This window comes from Oryza brachyantha, chromosome 9 (assembly GCF_000231095.2).
Source record: "Oryza brachyantha chromosome 9, ObraRS2, whole genome shotgun sequence".
NCBI lineage: Eukaryota > Viridiplantae > Streptophyta > Magnoliopsida > Poales > Poaceae > Oryza > Oryza brachyantha.
Window position 1 is genome coordinate 6448985 of NC_023171.2, and position 21775 is coordinate 6470759.

General features: G+C 38.8%; 3 protein-coding genes across 4 annotated transcripts; all 3 read right to left on the reverse strand.

Annotated features, from left to right (window-relative positions):
* Positions 1-1554: 1554 nt before the first annotated feature.
* On the reverse strand, positions 1555-6993 carry LOC102712197 (UDP-glucose 4-epimerase 4). The gene is made up of 9 exons (XM_006661055.3): positions 6714-6993; positions 4692-4741; positions 4461-4596; positions 3895-3996; positions 3588-3815; positions 2809-2887; positions 2428-2510; positions 2078-2169; positions 1555-1989 (listed from the first exon to the last, which is right to left on the reverse strand). The coding sequence occupies exons 1-9, from the start codon at positions 6912-6914 to the stop codon at positions 1878-1880; spliced, it is 1083 nt and encodes a 360-aa protein (XP_006661118.1). The 5' UTR covers positions 6915-6993; the 3' UTR covers positions 1555-1877.
* Positions 6994-10203: 3210 nt separating this feature from the next.
* LOC102710434 (E3 ubiquitin-protein ligase At1g63170-like) lies at positions 10204-15170 on the reverse strand. Of its 2 annotated transcripts, XM_015841330.2 has the most exons (6): positions 15021-15170; positions 13195-13672; positions 12879-13153; positions 11748-11882; positions 11354-11648; positions 10204-10755 (listed from the first exon to the last, which is right to left on the reverse strand). In XM_015841330.2, the coding sequence occupies exons 2-6, from the start codon at positions 13402-13404 to the stop codon at positions 10519-10521; spliced, it is 1152 nt and encodes a 383-aa protein (XP_015696816.1). In that variant the 5' UTR covers positions 13405-13672; positions 15021-15170; the 3' UTR covers positions 10204-10518. The 2 variants fall into 2 exon arrangements, with proteins under 2 accessions (XP_015696816.1, XP_006660535.1); XM_006660472.3 differs by having other exon boundaries at positions 12879-13672.
* Positions 15171-19195: 4025 nt separating this feature from the next.
* On the reverse strand, positions 19196-21611 carry LOC102710725 (transport and Golgi organization 2 homolog). The gene is made up of 5 exons (XM_006660473.2): positions 21478-21611; positions 21118-21307; positions 20479-20685; positions 19862-20056; positions 19196-19585 (listed from the first exon to the last, which is right to left on the reverse strand). The coding sequence occupies exons 1-5, from the start codon at positions 21558-21560 to the stop codon at positions 19460-19462; spliced, it is 801 nt and encodes a 266-aa protein (XP_006660536.1). The 5' UTR covers positions 21561-21611; the 3' UTR covers positions 19196-19459.
* Between the last annotated feature and the right edge of the window lie 164 nt (positions 21612-21775).

Consider the following 21775-nt stretch of genomic DNA (forward strand, 5'->3'; position numbering starts at 1 on the left):
TATTCAAACGTGTTACACCTTTTTGACACTAGTATTTTAGCAAAAACCTAAATTGAATGTGGTATTTCACCTTTTTGACACTAGTGTTTTAGCAAAACCCAAACTGAATGCGGTATTTCAGCGAATCGTTTTTTTTTACTAATAGTAGAATAGCAATTTCCTCATCCTCCTCCTCCTGTTGATAACCACGACTTCAATTTCTATTTTCTCCCTGCCGTTGTCTCCTTTCCTGTATAGTTTTAATGTCGGTGAAGGCGATTCATCTCCACGTGAACCCCGGGCGCCGGTAGCTCCATGAAAATTGCTTGATTCGACAGGTGATGGTGAAAGGACGTGCGGACAATATCCCATGTGCTTTTGACCTTGCAAAGCTTGACAGTGGTCCTAGGTAACAACTTCCATAAGTACGTGCTTACTCATAATAACTTTATTTTTGATTTATATCTGACGTTTGATCATTTATTTTATTTAAAAAATTTATATAAAAGTTTAAAAAGTTAGTCACAGATAAAGTATTATTCATGTTTTACCGTCTAGTAACAATAAATAAAAATATTAATCGTAAAAATATTTCAAATAAGACGAAGAGTCAAAACATTATATCCAGTAATATTAAAACACGTGGACTAACCAAACCAACAAGTTTTTCTTTCTAGTTTAAATTTGCACTTCTTTTGGAAATGAGGAAATAGATATGTATTACTGTTGATGAAGTATATATAGGGGGCATAGATACTGATTGTACCCTCTATTCAAGTCGAAGTCTGCCAAAGTCGGAAGTGAAGATATAGATATTGATTTGTTGGGTGTTTTATAAAAAAAGTCAAACAATATGGTTGTAAACGAAAAATAATTTGTGAATAAAATTTGTATATATGTATTCTTAGTGATCTAAAAGTTAAGTCTAGAAAAAAAATAATGAAAAAACCATTAAATTAACTCTAAATTTAAGTTTAAAATTTTAAATTTTGGTTAATAGGCATAGTATAAGCCAGAAGACATGGGCGACAGCAGAAAAGAACGGGGTGATATCATTATATCTCTCCTCGCCGCAAAATGGTAATAAGAGCACCTTTAGCAGCAAATTTGTACAAAAGAATTTCCGCGAGCGAAATGAGGAATCACCAAAATCATTGACAATAATAGAATTTTCACGACTATTTGATGCACAAAATGAGTTCCAAATATCCCAGCTGCGGTTTCCGTACAGAAAGCCGTACCCACAGTTAGCAGTAAAAGAACAGGGATTTTCGTTTCCTAAGTTGTAAGGATGAAAGGGATTGTTACCAATACTATTACTCCCTCGGGTTTTTAATGTCGATGTTATTATTTCTTTATATATGTTTTATTTAAAAAATATGCAAATATGCATAAATTAAAATCGTGCTTAAAGTTTCTTTAATAACAAAACAAATCACAAGAAGATAAATATTATATATGTTTTTTTAATAAGATGGATGGTTAAATATGAAAGCCAACGACGTCAAATCAGAGAGTATATGACCCCGTTGAGAGCACGTGACATTGTAACGTGAGAAAACTATAACCAAAACGAATGCAAACTGTGGTTCTATCTATTCATATTTGAGATACAAAATCCGTATACAGCTACAATTTTTGTGATGCAGGGATCTGCATCAAGTACTGTGCAAGGCAAGGCGGCTAAATTAGCAAGAAAAGAATTGAATTAGCTCACTGACTATAGAAATGTTCCTAGAACAATTTTGAACTATATGCAGAACGTAAACTTATACCAATACTGGTCCAAAAGAACAGAACAAATCTTTTTTCTAAGCTTTATCTGTATAACTGACCGACTAGGTCTACATCGACCTCAAACTGTAGCTCTACGTCGCATGTACAACTTCGTTCACACATCAGTGTGAATTACCATTCTGCTTGGTGGAGTCAGGTGACGCATATCCGAAAGGATTCTTACTAGCCCAGTTCCATTGGTCTCTGCACATTTCTTCGATGCCATATTTTGCTCTGAAGGAAGATTGGCATTAAACTGTGAGAAAAATGAAATTTAAAATCAATGATGGTTTCAACTTCTCAAGGCTACCCTGTAACTTACTTCCACTTGAATTCTCTCTCTGCTTTAGCAGCTGACGAAAATAGAATCTCAGCATCACCAGGGCGCCGTGGACCAATAACCAGAGGGATTTTCTAATAACATAAGAACATATGGATAAGAAAAGGAAGCACAACAACAAAAAATCAATTGCACTTGCATATCATATGCATTGGCATTAGTCAGGAACTTCCAGATGTCCCTAAGCCAATATAATGATAAACCTAAAGAAGCTTGCGTACCAACAATTCAGAAGAATCAAGTAGAAAATGTGGTAACCAGCAAAAGATATCATGGCAAAAGGACAGGCAAGAGACACGTCCACTTGTGCACATATATCAAATCAGGCATACCTTTCCAGCAGCTTTCTCAAATGCCTTAACCATCTCCAACACTGATGTTCCCTTTCCAGTTCCAAGATTGTATGCTTCACATCCTGCAAGTAGAACTAAATTTTAGAAAAAAGATTTAACAAGAAAACAAAGTGACAGTTCTGATCATCCGACAACCAACAGTGAGAAATAGAACTAAGTTTGAGCACTAAAATTGAGTTGTGTGTGCTCCAAACATGTATGACAAATAAATTTTTTGTCATGTATTTTTACAAATGTATGCACCTTATAAGAAGAAGATGTTATAAACAGTGATGCAATTGACCAGAGAAACTCATTCCTTTGGGGTGAAAGCATATGCTCAAAAATATTTGAATTGAGAGAGCAGTAAATTGTACAAACCAGTCGAGCTTTCAAACAGCTTCCGTAGTGCAGCAATATGTCCTTCCGCAAGATCAACTACATGGATATAATCACGTACCTGCATATCATACCAAAAACATGCCTCAATGGACATAAATATGCAACTAATACATACACTTTTCAGTCTGCATAGTCTCCAATTAAGTCTATCAGGATATATCAATAATTTTATAATATGTGAAAGTAAAACTACCACGGAAAGAAAGTTGTCACTCTGAAATAATCTCCTACCAACTTATTTCTGGTATAAAATGGAGAAACAATGAAGCATTGATAAGCATAATGATAGTCATTCACATACAGCTCCACATGGTTGTGTTGTGTGGACAGTTTAAATGAAAAATCTTAGCATCGTTTACTTTTATGTCTCTTCTCACTAAGTTTAGTCCTTCCCATCTGAGTTCTCAGTCATGCTACAGTAGCACAAGTGTATGATATAGAGGAGATAATCTTTAAAAAATACACTAGGAATGACCACACAGTAACATGCTTGTTATTGACATCTCAGAGCTCTGAGGACTTCTTCCACAAGGCTGGCAAAGGAGCTTTACAACACTGAATCTGGCATTTGATAAGCCACATTGTTACTTCACTCAAGTCATGCAAATACCCTTGTTCAGTCATTACTTGCACGAATGTTATACTTGAACATAATAAACCTAAACCCCTTATTACCCACACAATATATAAAGGTTAAATACTCAAGAAGAGGTTGAGATAAGGAAAAGGGTAACTGAAGGTAGCTCAAGGGAAATTACCCCTGTCCCGTCTTTTGTTGCATAGTTATTTCCAAAGATTGTAAGTGATGGTCTCCTCCCAACAGCAACTTGCTGGACGAAGGGCATGAGGTTGCTAGGAATTCCACATGGGTCTTCACCAAGGTATCCACTGGGATGAGCTCCAACAGGATTGAAGTACCTAAGTAAAATTATGCTCCATTCAGAATCTGAATGGTGGATATCACGGCAAATATCCTCAGCTATGAGCTGCAATTAATATAATATGATTGCAATCAGCTAAAATACTTGGTGCAAACATTTATAAATAGAAAAGACACAAGCACACCTTGGTTCTGCCATATGGATTGTGCGGAGTGAGAGGAAACTCTTCTGTGCAGGGTGAGTTTTTAGGTGATCCATAAACAGCAGCTGAAGATGAAAACACCAACTACAAACATTTGACATATGAGAAAATAAATGTGCATGTCAGCACCAGTCTCGTACAAGCAACAGATACACTGATTTAACCTCAAACAAATTGTTGATGGTTGACATGATTATTAAGAGAATGGTTTTCAGCTACAGGTAATAAAAAGAAGGATCGTGTCACCATGTCTAGTAGGTGAAGCATGAAGTTCATTATTATAATTTACAGAAGCTGGGAGTAGCAACTAAATAAAATTGTGTTGATTGTAAATGAAACCGACCGCTGTCTAACATATCAACTGGATTGGAAAGTAGAGAAGCAATTATTTTGTTTTCAAATATGATATACTTTGAACAGGATCTGAATAATATGACTTCAAAAAACATCTTAGGTAATTAGGTAGATGCATTGAATCAAAAGAAATTACTTCAGAAAACATCTTCACGGAGCATAAGCTAGTCCACAGATATGGGAGGGGTAATTACCTTCTTACATCCATGGGCTGCCATAACTTCTAGAAGAATAATTGTGCCGACAACATTATAGTCATAATAAAGCAATGGCTTCTGTACACTTTCACCCACAGCTTTCAGACCAGCAAAATGAACAACAGCATCAAATCTGGAAAAGACGTATTTAGGAATTTAGATAATTTTTACTTCGTAGAGATGAATTGAAAAGGGTTAAAGAGTTTACTTTTATATAGTACGTTTTACCTTGTTGAAGAAAAAACCATTTCCAGTCCATCCTTATCGCGAATATCAACCTGCAGAAGAACAGAAGTTAATAGTGTCGACTTTGAAACTTTTTCAGTAGAATCAAAATGTGTAGGATTTAAATACATAATATAACATTGACCTCTAAGTTCACATTTAAGTACTTAATCCTGAAGACAAATGAGATAAGTGTACATAACTTGCACCAAAGCTCACGCCTATTTTAGCGACTACAGTAGGAAGATCAAGAAATTATTGTTGAAGCTGCCAGTAGACCAATTGTAAAGAAAGAGGATGCCTTGTATAATCCCTTTTGGAAATGGCATAAAATTAGTAGATAAGGAGCAAAAATGCACCAATCTATTAGTGAATATGCATAATTTTCTTTCGAGGATTAAAAACACTCAACAAAGGATGAAAGTATAGCACCTTAAAAAAATAACAGAGCAGCTACACATAATAAAAAATTCTTAAAAAACCCTTACAAGTACAATTCTCAACTGATCAATTTAACTAGATGTGAGTTATAGAATTATTGAATCACAGTGTGCCACATCAGCATTTGTAAGGGAAAAAATGTACATATAATTTTTCCCCAAACATACATACATGTCGCGCCCCTCATATTACTAAGTTCGGACCTTTTCATCTTCCTCTTATGCAGCCAATGTCAAGACAATAAACTTTGCACACATAATATTGGAAAAACTCTGCAGTCCACTGAAAAAAAAAACTATAAACAGTGAGTTTGAGAAACCCTGTAGAAGAAAGGAGTGCATTTGTTTTGTCCATAACAATAACAACAAATCAGATCATTGGAGCCAACTGTGCAAATGATGCGATGGTTATGTGACACAGTTATGGTAAACAATGAAGGCAATGGCACAACAACTTGCAGACCTGCCCTGCTTGACATTTGCAACTTGTAAGTAGGTTATTCCTTTCAAAAAAAAAAAACTTGTAAGTAGGCCCATCTAACCCCAGAAATGCGAGTTCCACTATTAAATATTTAAATTTATGCAATTCAACTTCCCATTCAGTCCATAATACAAACTTGAATAATCAAAATTATGCTAAAAATTTCCAAAGCTTCTATTCTTAGCAAACAATCACACTCCAATTCATCACTTATAGTTACAGCTTAACAGTAAATGATCCAAATGTTTCAGATCATTCAACATAAGCTGCAATACAGTGAATACACAGACCACCCGCCCCATTAAACTGCCAAGAACGAAATAAACCAAACTGAATAGCTTAAAAAAAACAGAAAAAAAGGGAAAAATAGGCCTCCAATTGTGGTATTTCGCAGATTTGCCCCTGCCCATATTTCATAGCCACATATGGACCTATCACCGGATCTTAAAACATTGAGATACCAGACACCTATCACCTCTACATGTCCAGTCAAATGCAACACACCGGATCTTTTCCAGTTTCTATTGGATAAAAGAATCCCTCTTTTCCGTGTCAGTATGATGATATCTTCCAATCCAAACACAAGGCAAACATGTTTCAAACAACCAAATTTCTGGCTTTGAGCGTTTGAGATGCAGCAGCCGGTTTTATTTGTTATCCGAAAAAAAAACAGCCAAAATTGATGATCGAACATCCTAAACGAGAATTTCCGGCTCTTATATTTCTCTAAATACAATTAATCACAAATAACACACACACATCGCAATAAATCCAAAATCACTCCAGATTCATTTGACCGTGGAATGTTGTCGCCATCTCGCCCAAACAGACGTCAAGTATAACAGACCAAAATCACCAGCTTCCTCCCGTGATGAGCAACCCACCATTGCAACCCATGAACCAATCAAAACAAACACCAAAACGTCAAATTACTCCGGCCACGCATCACCGGAGAGATCTGCCATCATTCCAAATGGGCTCCTCAACCCCACATCGGACGATCGTGGTAGTCGCCAAGAGAAAGAAGGGGGAAAAAAAAAGCACGCGCAAAATCGGCCCCAATCCAAACCAGCGCCCAACCCAAGGGCCCGCGACGTCCCGTACCTTGTGGAAGGAAAGGTTCCGCGCGGCGTCCCCGGCGAGCGCGGCGACGCGGCGGACGGCGAGCTCGGAGGAGTTCCCCAGGCTGTCGACGACGACGACGCGGAAGCCAGCGGCGAGCAGCTGCAGCACGGTGTGGCTCCCGATGTAGCCCGCCCCTCCCGTCACCAGCACCGTCCTGCTCGGGCCCGCCACCGCCGCCATCTCTCTCTCTCTCTCTCTCTCTCTCTCTCTCTCTCTCTCTAGACACCTTCCGCGCGGCGTGGATCTACGGACGAGCGGGGCGACGGCGAGGCGGAGGCGGGGGGAGGCGAGGAGTGGGGGAGAAGGAAGAGAGAGAGAGAGAGAAAATTTGAACGGGAGAAGAGGGGGAGGGGGGGGGTGCGGCCTGGTCCGCGTGCACCCGGGGTTGCCGCGTGTCGCGCCGGTGGACGGGAGGGGGAGTCGGGGGGGAGGCTGTGGGGCCCGCGAGTCAGTGACGTGTGTGTGAGGGTGTGGGCCCATGTCCCCGGAGATGACGACGTGCGTGCTGCTTGCCTTGTCGGTGTGGTCTCCTCCTCGCTGGTCTACGCTGCGATTTTTTTTTGTTCTGATTGCTACAGCTTCTCGCCGAATATTCACAGGCTGCCCAAAGTTCTTTCCGATAGTACTCCGTATTTAGGTTTTGATAATTTACAGTTGTTTAATTTAGAAAATAAATTAGAAGTCATAAGCTGAAAAAGTTAGAATTTTCATATTTTGGAAATTTGATTTCTCATGGGCTACTTCTCGTACTTAACACCTGTAAAAAAAGTCATATGAGGTGACAAACGGCACATTTGTAAATAGAAAATAATTTATAAATAATATATATATGTGTGTTTTTGGGTTTAAAAGCAAATGCTAGAAATAAATTATAGTTACAAAATTATAAAATCAACTCAAAGATTGAAAATTCAAAGTTTTGGTTTACACGGATAAACCGAATAAATGAGGCCGATAATTTCGCACCGCGCGTGGGCATATCTGCTTTTGCTTCGTTGGTAGGCTGATTGATTCCGAAGGATCCTGGATTAGCCGTCTCTAATACTCTTGTTTATTGTTGCTTAGATGCCTTAAGTAGATTTTAAAAAATATGTATAATTAAAAAGTTGCGTTGGGGGGCATTTGACGGTGCCTTCCTAGAAGTCGTTTTCGTCATTTTAGGATCTAAGACAGTGACGATATGTACTAATATTCTTTGGTTTGTATATTTAATTAAATCGTGACTAACTCACATGTTGTTCGTCATTTTGTGGGAGTCTTTCTTTCCTACTATCTATTTTATTATACTGCTTATTTTGATTGATGATGACAATAGATGTTTTGGAGTCTAGACAAAACGTATACTGATACCAGTATTTAATTATTAGTTTCATCAAATACAAGTGGTATTACAGGCCTACTTTACTACGGTAAGCTTAAGCACCTGTCAAGGTTTAAAACGAAGGTAGATAAATCAAGGTAAAAAAGAGATAATATTTCAAACCAATAAGCCCACGTTCTTTCTCCCTTACTAACCCAGATTCCCTTTCTTTTATACGCGTGCTTCCTAAACCGTTAAACGGTATATTTTTTAAAAATTTTTTATAAGAAAGTTACTTTAAAAGATCATATTAATCTATTTTATATTTTCATAACTGATAATTAATTAATCATGTATTAATATATTATTATGTTTTCCACGCCGAATAACTTGCCTTCTACCGAACACAGCCTAAGTGGTGTCGTAGGTACTCCTTAAGGAAAAAAGGGAAAACAATATATCTGCAGTTTTGCAGCCGAGGCAAATGGTACATATGACTAAGGCTGCATTCAGTAAGGAGGGGTGTAAGTTAAGTTACCCAGCACGAAAAATATAGTAATAAATTAGTACATGATTAATTAATTATTAATTATTAAAAATATAAAATAGATTAATATGATTTTTTTTAAATAACTTTTCTATAGAATTTTTTAAAAAGATATACCGTTTATCAGTTCAGAAAGCATATGCTCAAAAAACGAGAGGGTTAAGTTAACTTACTGGGGGTGGGGGTGGGGGTGGAGAGCGCAGCCTAAGGAATGGTGCAGAGGCTATGGGGTCACTCCTCATAATATTTTTATTCTCTCAAAGAAGATCTATACTATACAATATATAAAAAATAAAGTTGGTGGGCATAAACAAGACTATGTAGAAATAGTAACTCAAATATCATCATGGGCATTATCATAGTATGAAAACTAACTTGTGGGGAGCTTAACACTATTCTTTTATGATTTGCCTTGCTAATAGGTTAACAAGTGTGCCTAACTTTTTTTTTGACTAGTGGGAGTCTGGGGTCATGTCGATATGTGTGATTATATAATACAGAAGTCAAAAGACACTGCCTGAATGTGGACCAAAAACACACACAAATTCAGTGACATTTATTCCTCCCAAATTGGTCACTAATCTTCAGATTAACAAAGAGTAGGCTCATGCAGTAAAATGCTCTAGGTTAAAGGCTAGCAGCCCAGCCACTTGGGTGGGTGTCACCAAACCACAAACACCCATATCAGCACTGCTGATTTGTAGTAGTAGTAGTGCATCCATGGTATTTTGGACCTGATCACCTGAACAGGACAAACATTGTCTTTAGCCTGACCTAAGCACCATTGTCTTTAGCCTGACCTAAGCACCAATCTCACATGGGCCATTTCCAAGGTTGATACAGCAAGATGATGTTGACATTCCCAAAGTACACCCCTCCATGACATGACATCCATACATGTGTCCCATCATTGATTTGCAGAATTATTCTCAACTTGAAAGAAATCATGCTTCATTGGGAGATTGGTCTTTGTGCAGAATTAGAATGGGGTGTATGGTGACCTGTTGCTGTAGTTGACCTGAATACAAATTGGAGCTTAATAGATGTAGTCATGCATGGGACAGGTTTTCCTCACCTACTAGAGTATTAATTTGTTAGGATTTGATGATCCACAGAATGCCAGCAACTTCTGAAATCCTACACCTGCATTGGACAATGATTGAAAGTTAGCACAGGATTCAAGTTGTAGGTGATGCATGAGTAACTCACGAGCAGTGGTGACTATAATCTTTGATGATGTGCTTCCCTGACAGTAACCAGAAAAACCTCATGTGATGAAGGTCCCAGGATGATGTCATGTCAGAAATAATTGCTGCATATGATTTTGATTCTACATGAATAAAAATGCACGTTTCTGATGACGTCAAGTACTGAATTATGTTAGAAGTAATTAGTTTGCACTGAAATAAGATAGTATGGCATTGTGAAAGCAACAAAATACTAAGAATAGTGGGCCATAGCTCGATTTTCATGACTGTGAATCTGTAATAGGACAGTTCCAACATCACATCTCGTTATCATTGTATTACGCAAAGCATTTGCTACATTATGCCAACAACGAAAGCTTCACAATACTGGGGGGGGGGGGGGGGGGGGGGGGGGGGGGCAACGATTGCACAAAATAGAATGGGCCACAAAGTTAACTAGTCATGATATCCTTTCCCATACAGCTCCAAAGTGAACTTTGTGCTATTTATTTACAACCTTGATATCAAATGTTACATCAGAATATACTTTTCATTTCTACAATACTACAGAAACTTGTCATTGCAAGCATCAGGTGTCCACTTTCTGTCACCACTTTGGTAGAGTTAAGGGTGACAAAAGCAGATTATCGATTTCCTTGCGAACCAACAAACCACAATCCCATGAGCACGTTTTTTTTGTGTATATGAACAGAAGAAACAAAGCAAGCATGCTAGAGAAAAAGTCGTGTTCTACACAGTAAATCTTGAGCTAGCTACACTTCTTCCTGCCATCCTATCAACACGTCGGCGGCCAAAGGGCAAACCAAAAAACGAGCGAACCACACCCCCAATCTCTGTCTTGCACAGTGGGCATACTGCATTTATCTTGAGCCATTTATCGACACATTGCACATGAAAGAAGTGGGTGCACGGAAGCTCACGGAGCTCATCGTCATCTCCATACTTGGTAAGACATATGCAACACACCTGCAGATATGTTCAAGTTATGTGTTATGAATTATGAATCAAACTAAGAGAGCTCTAGCGCTATTTCGGGAAGCTGATTTCAAGGTAGCCATTGGCCATTGCAAATAGCAATGAGTTGAAACATTAAAAGTGATAATCAAACCAGTAAAGTGGGGAATAACTTGGCAAAATTCAAAGATGTCCCATGTTACTGAAGAAGGAAATGAATGACATGGAAAGGGAATTATGCAAGTAAGTGCAACAACTGTCCAAAGGTATATAAGAATACAGGGCTGTAGTATAGTATACACAAAATTATTTATCATAAAGAAGAGTGTTTCCTTAAAACATCTCCTTGTTGCACTGAGAAAAAAAAGGTGAAGTTTAATTGTTATCTGAAAAGATGTGTAAAAGCAACATCATTAGCATCTAGCTAAACCTTTTATTAATGAATATTCTAAAATAAGGTAAGGCACTGGGTGCGTAAGTTTACACTTGTATTGAATTGAGTTATGGTTACTATATTATAAAGTACATGAAGGTCAATATAACAAACCTCCTACATACTAATTATTAATCGAGTGCCATCAGACATGAAAATGACATGAAATATACTCACAGCATCTTCAGCTGAAACAATCCTTTCCTTCTTAGTTCCTGGACCCAGGATGCCACCCTCGCTAGGATTCTCTGAGCTTGAAGCATGGTCAACCCACATTTTGCTTCGTTTTGGTTTGAATTTATACGTTGGCAGTGCATCAATTAGTTCTTGAGTAGCTCCTCTAGTATGACCCAAATCATCTTGAAGACGCAGAAGAGAAATCAAGCATGGAAAGCAGCAGCATATGGCTGCACACATGATGAAGGGAATCGCATACCCAACACAACTAAGTGCAAGGAATGCTAAACATAGCCTAGCAAGAGGCAAAAAAGTCAGGCATTTGTTCAAAAAAGCTATGGAAGAAACAGAATGGAAAACAAATGCCTATACAAACAGATTGGAAAGAAAATACCTATACATATTGGGAGCTTCCTGAGCATCTGTCGAAGTGTTGTGCCCACCAAAAATCCACACATTGCCAACAACAAACCACACAGCAAAGAAACAATCTACAGCTGTCTTGAAATGATAAGCCAATATACTAGGCCTGTAATGCATAATCACATCAGTTAATACATCCATCTCAAATTTAGCATAAAATTAACAACTATAAGATCTTGCATCATGTCTTTCTTCAAAGTTACGTATAATTTTTTAGTACTTTAGAGTAGAGTACTCCCTCTAGTTCCATAATTCTTATCGTTTTGGATAAGAGTGTGGTCAAATTTTTAAAGCTTTGACACTTAAAAACTTTTAAAATCTGTAGCTTGAAATTACTAGGATAACATGTATAGACGAATCATAAAGTGTACTTTAATAAAAATAAACATTTATTTTATTTATTGTATATATATTAATAGAAAATCATGGTCAAATATAGATTTAGAACACGGTGTCGTTGACAAAAATTATCAAACTAGAGGGAGTAATAACAACTTTCACAGGACCAATTCCAGTGAAACAGGGCATGTTATGCTCCACATTGTTGAATGCTTTTGTCAAGCACAACAAATACAGAAAAGGGAACACCCTCCCAAACAATCTAACGAGGCATCTGATAAAACATTGTAATTTTATGCCATGAAGTGGTCACCGCAGTTGTTTATGGGAAAACTTCCAAATCCCTAGGTCAAAGAAACAATAACAAGTATGTCCTCTGCAGTTCTAGAGTAAATGAGAAAAAAAATGCAATAAGAAATATTGTAGAACCTTTATTATGGTATTAGTGTATGCAATAATAGAATATTTGACTCAAGAACATAGAAGTGCGATACTGTGGTACTCCGTGTGAACCAATGGAAATATCAAAAATAAACTAATTCTAGGATGCCCTAAAGTTAATAGTTTCATTGAATTGAACTATCAGTTTGTTCATTGCATCTATCAGTTTTTTTAAAAGCATACACATGTTTATAAGATGGAAAATGCACAGAAGTAGTTTCTTCCAAAAAATGCATAGGAGTGATACTGTGTACACTTGATTCCACATACAGAAGCTCAGGAAATTCAAAATGGAAAATAATAACATTGAGGTACACATTACCTTGGACATGAAATTATGATACATCCAAAATGCAGAACAGTACCATTGCTACGCTGATTGCGTCCTTCTGATGATTGAGAGGAAGTCAAATTAGGATAGGCTGTGGGTGGTTGGTCAGGTTCTTGTTCCGAAGGTCTGTTTCGATGGACACAGCGCCAATAAATAAGAGGAAGACTTGAAATGCAGCCAATTGTATAACCAATTATCCACGCAAATAAAGGGGCATGAGGATGTTCGTCTCTTGAAAAGACAAGGACGACAATAGCCGCTACAATCTGCGCTAAATATATGACCAGTTCAAACGAAATCCACAAACCAGAGTTCCAAATACTTCTTCCATGGCCATATATACTATCTCTTCTAGGAAAGGATAAATTTCTGGAGTCATATGCAGTGGGCGAAGTTGATGCTGAAGACTGCGGTGATGGGGTTTGTGTGCTTGTTGAAGGCCTATCATCCAGATGTAGATCATCTGAATCACTGTGCAAATCTTGATGACTGGTTGATGTTGATGCAGTTTCTCCATGTGATACAGTTATAGCATGTTCACGCACATCATCACAGGTAGCATGCTCCATGAATAACTTGGATTTATTTATTTCCAGCTTAGTACTAATCAGAAAAGGGAACACACATGTTCATCATGGACAATCATATATGCTTCACCATCCTTTTAAGTGGCTACCAATGGCAGTTGAGAATAAAGCTGATTCTCAGTATAATCTACCAAACATTAATATCCGTGTTAGGAACTTCATTTTCTTCGTGGAAGAGCCCAATAGAAGCCGCCTAAGCTACAAATTTAGAAGAAAAAAAAATTCTCATACATCCTTTTCATTATATTATATATAAAAATGGAACTGTAACTTATTCATGCATATAGTATAACACCATATGAACAATAAAAGCATGAGAAATAAATAATAGAAAGCACTCAATAGTCAATATAATATACACAAGCATGCAAAGTTCAATCCAGAACTCTTATCATATTTAATACTTCAAAATATATGCAACTATACAATCAGTATGAAAAGTCTACCATTGTAAGGACTAATATTTAATCCTACTAGAAAAAACAGCAATCCTGTTAATGTATCAAGTGCATGTACACATCCCATAAACTTTACTAGTTCCCAATCATTAGTCAAACCAGAAATTTTTAGAGCCTGGGAAAATCTAACTATGTCATGGATTTACTACGAAAATACTATGTTAAACTTCTATAACATGTAAAAAAACTAATGAGCGTTCATACAAGCCCATGCCAACGCCCAGCGTTGCTGAGTGGTTGATCCGCCATTATCCCCTATGGTTTTCAATCTGAATTTTGACTAGGTTTTTCTGATGTACCGTGATAGCCAGGTTATTCACAAATTTTTGTACAGCTTGTCCAATACAAGAGTTAATAACATCATGCACCAACCATGTATTGAATAAAAGAGCTATCACCACCAATCATCAGTGCAGAAGGCCATGCAAACCAAGAACCAGACTAATTGTAACTGGCAAACATATCAGAAAGCATCTAATCAGTTATGCTCAACACCACGTTTCTCCAATATATAGAAGTATTTCCATAATTTAGTATCGTGCTAGCTTCTGAACAGATATAACCAACAGCAAGCAGCAATGATCAAACCAATAATTAACTCTAGTTCCATCCATGGCAACTTAATCCAGGTACTCCATTTCACAATTTGCCATATACCCAAAGACCCAGACACCCACTATTATCCATCACGAGCAATTAAGCAATGCTAGCCAAAAATAAGGCTGCACAAAAAATATGAATCCAGCAAGAATAATCAACGAACAGGTTCCACTATAAGGAAAAAAAAACACTAACAGAATTCCTCCTCTGAATCTAAAGATGAACTATGAACAAAGGGGAAACGATAACAGCAGTAAACCAAGTCATCGCGCCGACACCCATTACCCGACTAAACCGCAACAAAATAGGCCCAAACAAAACCCTAGAGATCCGCATACACCATCCTATCACCAAACTCTCATATCATACCAACAATCCCCACAAAAATCCCCCAAACCCCACAATATTAGTCCCAAAAAAACAGAAGGCAGCACGCGCGGGGTCGATTCAAGCGCGAGGAGAGAGCAGAGCAGAGAGACGGAACTCACCGGACCGATTCGGCGGCGCACCGACGTGGTTTCCCTCCCCTCTTCCCCTCGCGGTCTGTGGGCTGGCCACGCGGTGGGGTGGAGAAGGGAAGCGGAGGAGGAGGCGTAGGCGGAGGCAGAGCAGGAGTCGCGCTCTCGGCGAAAGCGAAGCTACTCATTTTCCCTGCCCTTTTCTCATCTCCGGCGTGTGGTGGGTGTCCCGGGCTGGATTCGCGTGGACGGCGGTCCATGGACCATGGAAGGTGGGGTTGGGGTGGTCGACGAGTGCGTTCGATGCGCGCGTGGCCGGTCCATGGGGGTAGTCTACGCAGGTGTCGGGTTTCGGGGGCGGGAGGCAGCTTTGGAGGAACAAAGCTGTCGGTCCGGGTAACTGGGCCGGGCCGCTTGCAGCAGGCCTTAGTCCAGCCCAGCTATAGATTGTACGATACTCCATGTATCCCATAATATAACAACAACGAAAACATCACTAAAGAGTTATAACCGTCTCCTTGCTTAGATTAACTAGGTGCATATATGGGATTTTTACCATCCTTAAAAATATCTCAATATACCAAAAATTTTAGTACAAATTTTTGGTACCTCAAGGTACCATACTTTTTACATTAAAAGGTGTGATTCCTTGAGGTACTTTTTCAAGGATGATAAAAAAGCTTATGCATATATATAATGTGGTTGGACGTTTCGATGATGAAGAATTTAAAATAAATTAAATTTAGAGAAAAGATATGGTATAGTTAATACATGTTTGCATGCATGCCTTATATTATATGATAAAGAAAAAATAGTCCTATCTTATATTATGAGATGGAAGGAGTATATTTTTATTTTTAAAATAAAAAATGTTTTTTGTTTCAAATTACAATCTAGCCTCCCAACACTAGTGGACGGGAAATATAGAATACCCGCTAGCTAGTCATATCCGATGTGACAGATGGCGATGGGGGCAGGGTGACAGTCGTTGGACGGAGGGTTATAGCTGTATGTTTTATTTCCTAGCGGAGGCCGGCCTGCAAAAGTGCGTGCAAATTTTCCACTCTCCATCCACCGCCCCGATGGATGTTGAAAATGCAAAAGTGCTATACATTCGATATCACTCATATCTAGTGGGTGTTTTTATATTTTACGCCTACTAGATGGATGTTGAGAAGCTAGATTTGTATTTTTCTGGAAAAAACTTTTAAAATTTTTATTTAGAAAAATATAAAAATAAAAAGTTCACACCGTTCCAAAATGGAAAAGGTTCAATTTGCACCGCTCAACTATGCCTCGAATCTGATTTAGGCTTTAGTTTACTATTATTGCAATCTGGATTATAATAATCTAAACAAACAATTATATTATTATTACATCTTGTTATAATCTATAGTGTAAAATATTGTAATATGATAACCTTCTCCAAGGATACATTTACTAAATTATTAGGTGGCTAAGTACCATGGAGACCCTGCGTGCCTGCGTGATTGCGATGTTGAGTTCGGACAATCACACTTCAATCTCAAGGAGGAGTCAAGGAGCCCGAGGAGACGAGACAAGGAGTTGATGAGTCGCTCCTGTGCTGAAAGTCGTCTACTCGTTTGGAGAAGGCGTGCAGATGTGGGCCGTTGGGGGAGCGGGGGTGGCTCTGTGTGGTTGGAGGGCCAAGGATTGGTGGGGTTGGACCGCTGGACGCCAAGAAGGGACCAAGACATTGGCAGATCTGTCATGGGGATAGGGGGCTCTAGTCGCCACTACCGGTTCTAATACCATGGAGACCCCCTAAGCCCCCACTAATTTTTTTTTGTCATAGGTTTATAGAAAAAATAGCTAAAATTCTTTCTAAAAGTTAAAGAAGAAAGATTCAGCCCTCACTAATACTTTTTTTTTGGATCCATCCCTAAACCGAGACGACATCTAGGCGGGCTTCGAAGACTCATGATGGCTGCCACCCGGTGACGGCAACCGGAACGTCTTGCTTATGGACCAATACACCGTAAGTCGGACCACCCATACCTAAAATCCTAGATACACCACTGCTTCTATACTTGTGAATGGAGAAAGTAGTTAACACACACTAATCCCATGAAACACCGTAGTGCTCTCTATTGGTAGTATAATCAATCTAGATCGTCAGTTTATACGAGTATTTTAGTACTTTACTAACTCAATGATTAGGGAAATGTTGGTATTTATGATTTTATCAATTTCTTGTAAGAGATTTTATCCATTCATTGATGTCGTATCGCTACCTAGCACGTACTCTGGCATATCCTTTCATATGCACGTAAATATATGATTTTATCTTTTAAGACTTTTTTTTGGACAATCATGCCTCTGCACTTTTTCTACTACCTCAACAGAGGTGGTAATAGAAATAGATCTGAACAAAGAGTAGATCAATGGTTCATATTCCGTTCTACTGACAGTTAAGAGCACCATAGCGAGGCTCTATTTCTAAGAACCAAAGGATATTTCCACATAATGGTTTCCCTGACTCTATCTTGCTGAATTCTGGTACCACACATCTTGTCATTCTTCCTTGCTCAAGACCTTCCCACTTTGATTGTTATATGGATACCCCCTTCTCATTTTGGCATCAGAGATGGTTCTTGCAATATACTAGACTTGCATGAATGTTTATTGGATACAAAATTCATGTCCTAGATGTTGAAACAATTGCTGCATCATGCCCAACATCAAATGAAAGTGATGGCTGACAAGAAGAGAAGTTTCAGGGAATTCCAACTTAGAATTTTGTTTATTTGAAACTTTAACCATATGTGCAGTCGTCGGTTTCCAAAAGTAGCTTACAAACACCATCTTCCTATTTCTCAGCTTAGAAGTTTTAGGGTGTGTTTGGTTGGTGGTCAAGATGTGATGAGATATGATCATTCATATTTTTAGAGATATGGTGATTCAGATTTATATTTGGTTGGATGGATGTGATGAGCATATTTAATTACTAATAAATAGTAATATTAATTAATCAACATAAATATTATCCTAATTAGTACAAATTAATAATAAAATATATCTATCATCATTCATTAACACTAATTTAAACTTGTTAATTACTAATTAATAACAAAACACGCTAATTATCACTAAACAATGACTAATGAACACCATTAGTGAAGGTGTATGAGCTCATCTAGCCAATTTGGCCGGATACACCTATTCAACATCTTCATAGAATATTCCTCTCCTGGGCTACCATATACAGTTTCGCCCTAGAATTAAACACATCAAAAAACTGGACGGTCATCTCCTATCCAGAAAAGTCCAGCCAACCAAACACACTCTTGATGGATTTCACCACCCAGTTGTCCAGCCGTTACCTTAGCAATGGAACAATCTGAGTTTTCCTCTCCTCATTCTAGATCAGTGCCTGCTAAGATAGGTAATTCACTCATCAAACAAGTTCTTGTTTGGTGGTCTTGTTAACCGATAGATGATGCTATGCAGGAAAGATAGAGCATTTGTTACATCCTTGAGTAGGAGGTACCAAATTTTACATCGAAAACAGTGGTACCTCTTGGTACCTTCTCTCGGAAAGATATGGAGGATGTGAAGCAGCATTTGCCTAATGGCTTGGCTTGGGGACAAGCCAAAATTGTCAAGGAGAGGGCATTGTCAGCACTGAAGCAGCACTCCCTGGCACGGCGCTGGATGGCCTACAGGAAGCAAGCTCTACAGGGATGCATACCAGACTGTCGAGGAATAGAAGGCCTAATGTTAGAGTGAGTGGGCCAGAATGGGCCTGATTTCCAGTTGAGGGAGCTAAAATGGACTTTTATCCATTAGAAAATGCGGACGACTCTAAACTGGCCAAATTTAATCGTACAGAAATGCTAGTATATGCATGTATATAGATTTACTCTAAATGCGAACGACTCTCAGCTTTTCAGTTCCTTCAGCACTTCAGTTTGAACTTTGGATCATCAACCATCTTTTTCGCGTCAGCTCATGCTTATAATTATATTTATAAGTCAAAATTTAAATTTTCAACCTTAAATTTAAAATTGATTTTGATTTTTTTTTCACCGAAGTTTATTTTTGAGTTTTGACTTTTAGATCGCTAAGAACAAGTATATAAAAAGTTTTATTCATAAATTATTTTTAATTTGCAAATATATAAGTACGTAGTAAAGTTAATCCTACAGCCATAGGAGTAGTACATGACTAAAAGAATCGGTTCCAACACACAGTCTGAATTAATATGATATGTTATATCTATATTCAACATATCAGTGACAATTTCATCTTTCAAAGCCATAAATCTGCTCACAGTAAATAGTTTAATCGCACAATTGGTTACAGATCGAATCATTGAACACTTCTTCATCTCTCAATATACTGGGGAAGAAGGAGATCGATCGATCGATCGATTGATCGATCGAACTACATGCACACTAAGTATTAATTTCCATTCGTCATTCTCCTCTTATTGGAGGCTCCCACATCTACTCTATCTGGTAATGCACGGTGTGATCCTTCCATATTCCACTCTCTAAGTACTTCTCGTACAAGCTAGCTTCGCCGGCATAGTTCACTGACAGAACGGCCGTGCTCCGGGTCCCGTAGAGTCCCTTGATTTTGACAAAAAAAACACAAGTTTAGCATGTTGAATTCAGAGTGTGAATAGATGCAAGATTGATTGATTCATGCTGCCATTGCAGTGCTATTGGAGGTGCATTATTTTTTGAAATGACGACGGCAGAAGGCCTGCCGGAATATATTGGAGGTGCATTATTTTCAGTGGCTGATTAATGATCTATCTAGTACTATGTCAGAATTATTGATTGAACTGAATTCTGGATGTGCTTGTAAACTGGAATGATGAAGTGAGAGATTTTGTTCTTCACCTGGTCAGTCTGCACCTCGATGAAAATGGAGCTGAGGCCGTGCTCCCAGTTTGGGTCACAGCCAGTGTTGGGCAGCCTATCTTTGTCAGCCTTTGTGGTGTCAGTCATCAAGCTCTCAACTATGTCCTTGGCTTCAACCTCATCGTCACCATGCTTCCTGAGGAGCTCCCTGAAGTTTTTGCCCAGGCGAATGGCCTGCAAGTTACATTGACAACAATGAAAATACCTGCTAATTACTTGCTTGGTAGAGTAGTGATAAAAGATGAGTAGCTTCGCAACCATGTGTCATCTTGTAGTACATGATGTGTGCTCTTATTAATGGAGTTAGATGTGCTGCTGCTGGTTATAACTAAGCAAGTACTTGCAACGGTTTGATTGTTGCTTTCTGACACCCTTCCCAGCTCAGAAGTTCCCTACGTGGTCTTGCACTGTACCACACTAATGACAAATTCATAACCGACAGACACTTCAATGGACATGTTCAGTGCTGTAGTATTTCTAGCTTGCCACTGACATTCTTTCTGGCTGCATCAAATAGCATCATTCTATGCATTTACTACAATTATGAGGCACTGTGAGAATTTTATCTGTCATTCAAGGTATCAGCAGAATTTTACCTTCTGCCAAGGGCTGTCTAGCCTTGCATTGGACAGCACATGGAGCCCTGGAGAGACGAGTTGAATCGTTGCAGGCTGTCCCTTTGGCCTGTTTGACACATAAACCATGACGTTTGTGGTCAGATCAGCCAGTACAAGGTTGAAACCATTGTACTCGTCAGCTTCTTTGGCCACTTCCGTTGCAACTTCAAGCGGGCTCTTGTTGCTCTGCACAGTTCATATTGCTGTGGGTTAGTGTTGCACAATGTTAATTCAAAGATAGTATTGTTTATTAACTGAATCTATGGCTTAGCAGCTGTAAGGAGCTACTGTAGATTTATTTTATATAAAAACAGTAAAGCCTTGGTTTTCTAAATCTTCAAACATGGTGTGTTTAACTTCAGCTAGCTGTCAGAAGAAGTCAACAGAGGGATAGACATTTGTTAGATGACAGCTACATCAGCTTCTACAAAAAGAATGAGAATCCCAGAGCAAATTGGATTGTGCAAGAAATGCAAATATAATACACCTTTCTTTTCACTGTCTTTATCCCCTATACATTGAGACTGTTCGATCAAGCAAACCTAAAGACACAAGTGACAGATGAACTTTTCAATGATCTGATAAGAAGCTTTTGGCTAGTGTGTTTTTTTGCTGTACCTGCAGGAACCTGAGGGGGAGATCACCCCTTGTGCGAGCCCCTGGCATGGCGTCTGGCTCGAGCACATTGGTGAGGAAGGCAAGCCTGCCATCCTTTGTGCACCCCATCCATGTCCCTCCACCAAGAACATCTCTACCACCAAGAATCTTCTTTGAGCCCTCTCCCCACCATCCTACTGCCTTTGTCGGCCTGCACCAATTTCATCAGAGCTACTGAGCACATATATAGTTTCATCAAGAACAGCATCGTCAGATCGCAATATGTAAATTCAGGATGGAGAAAAGCTGAATTCAGAGTCCAAGCAGCAGCAGCAGCAGCAGAGCTATTCTTAATCCTTCAGGTGAAAATCATGCGTGTACCTGCTATGGAACTCATCTCTGTTGAGCAGGAGGAGAAGCTGGTGCACCGGGTGAGCTTGCCAAACCCATGCCGCTATACACATGGCTTCAGAGTCGTCAGGTGTTTTCTACTACTGTCTTTGTGATCAAGTGATACTTTTTCCATGTGCAGGCCCTCTGTATTTATAGGGAGGAGGGCTGGAAGGAAAGAGAGATCAAGGAGATAGAGAGAGAGAGGAGCCCACAGAAAGCCTTGCATTGTTGCCTCCAACCAGGTGCATCTGTGCATCCGGTCATTATTCAGAAGTTGCATCCTGTT

What these genes read in the sequence shown, in the direction of transcription:
- LOC102710725 (XM_006660473.2), bottom strand. Translation starts at nt 21,560, where the DNA reads ATGTGTATAGCGGCATGGGTTTGGCAAGCTCACCCGGTGCACCAGCTT. An exon ending in AGAGATGAGTTCCATAGCAG is followed by an intron (nt 21,308 to 21,477) that starts GTACACGCATGA and finishes AAATTGGTGCAG; the next exon opens with GCCGACAAAGGCAGTAGGAT. An exon ending in TCGAGGTGCAGACTGACCAG is followed by an intron (nt 19,586 to 19,861) that starts GTGAAGAACAAA and finishes GTCAAAATCAAG; the next exon opens with GGACTCTACGGGACCCGGAG.
- LOC102710434 (XM_006660472.3), bottom strand. Translation starts at nt 13,456, where the DNA reads ATGGAGCATGCTACCTGTGATGATGTGCGTGAACATGCTATAACTGTA. An exon ending in ATCATAATTTCATGTCCAAG is followed by an intron (nt 11,883 to 12,878) that starts GTAATGTGTACC and finishes TATGCATTACAG; the next exon opens with GCCTAGTATATTGGCTTATC. An exon ending in TTGTTTCAGCTGAAGATGCT is followed by an intron (nt 10,756 to 11,353) that starts GTGAGTATATTT and finishes ACATATCTGCAG; the next exon opens with GTGTGTTGCATATGTCTTAC.
- LOC102712197 (XM_006661055.3), bottom strand. Translation starts at nt 6,914, where the DNA reads ATGGCGGCGGTGGCGGGCCCGAGCAGGACGGTGCTGGTGACGGGAGGG. An exon ending in CAACAAAAGACGGGACAGGG is followed by an intron (nt 2,888 to 3,587) that starts GTAATTTCCCTT and finishes TATGATATGCAG; the next exon opens with GTACGTGATTATATCCATGT. An exon ending in GCTGTTTGAAAGCTCGACTG is followed by an intron (nt 2,511 to 2,808) that starts GTTTGTACAATT and finishes TTCTACTTGCAG; the next exon opens with GATGTGAAGCATACAATCTT.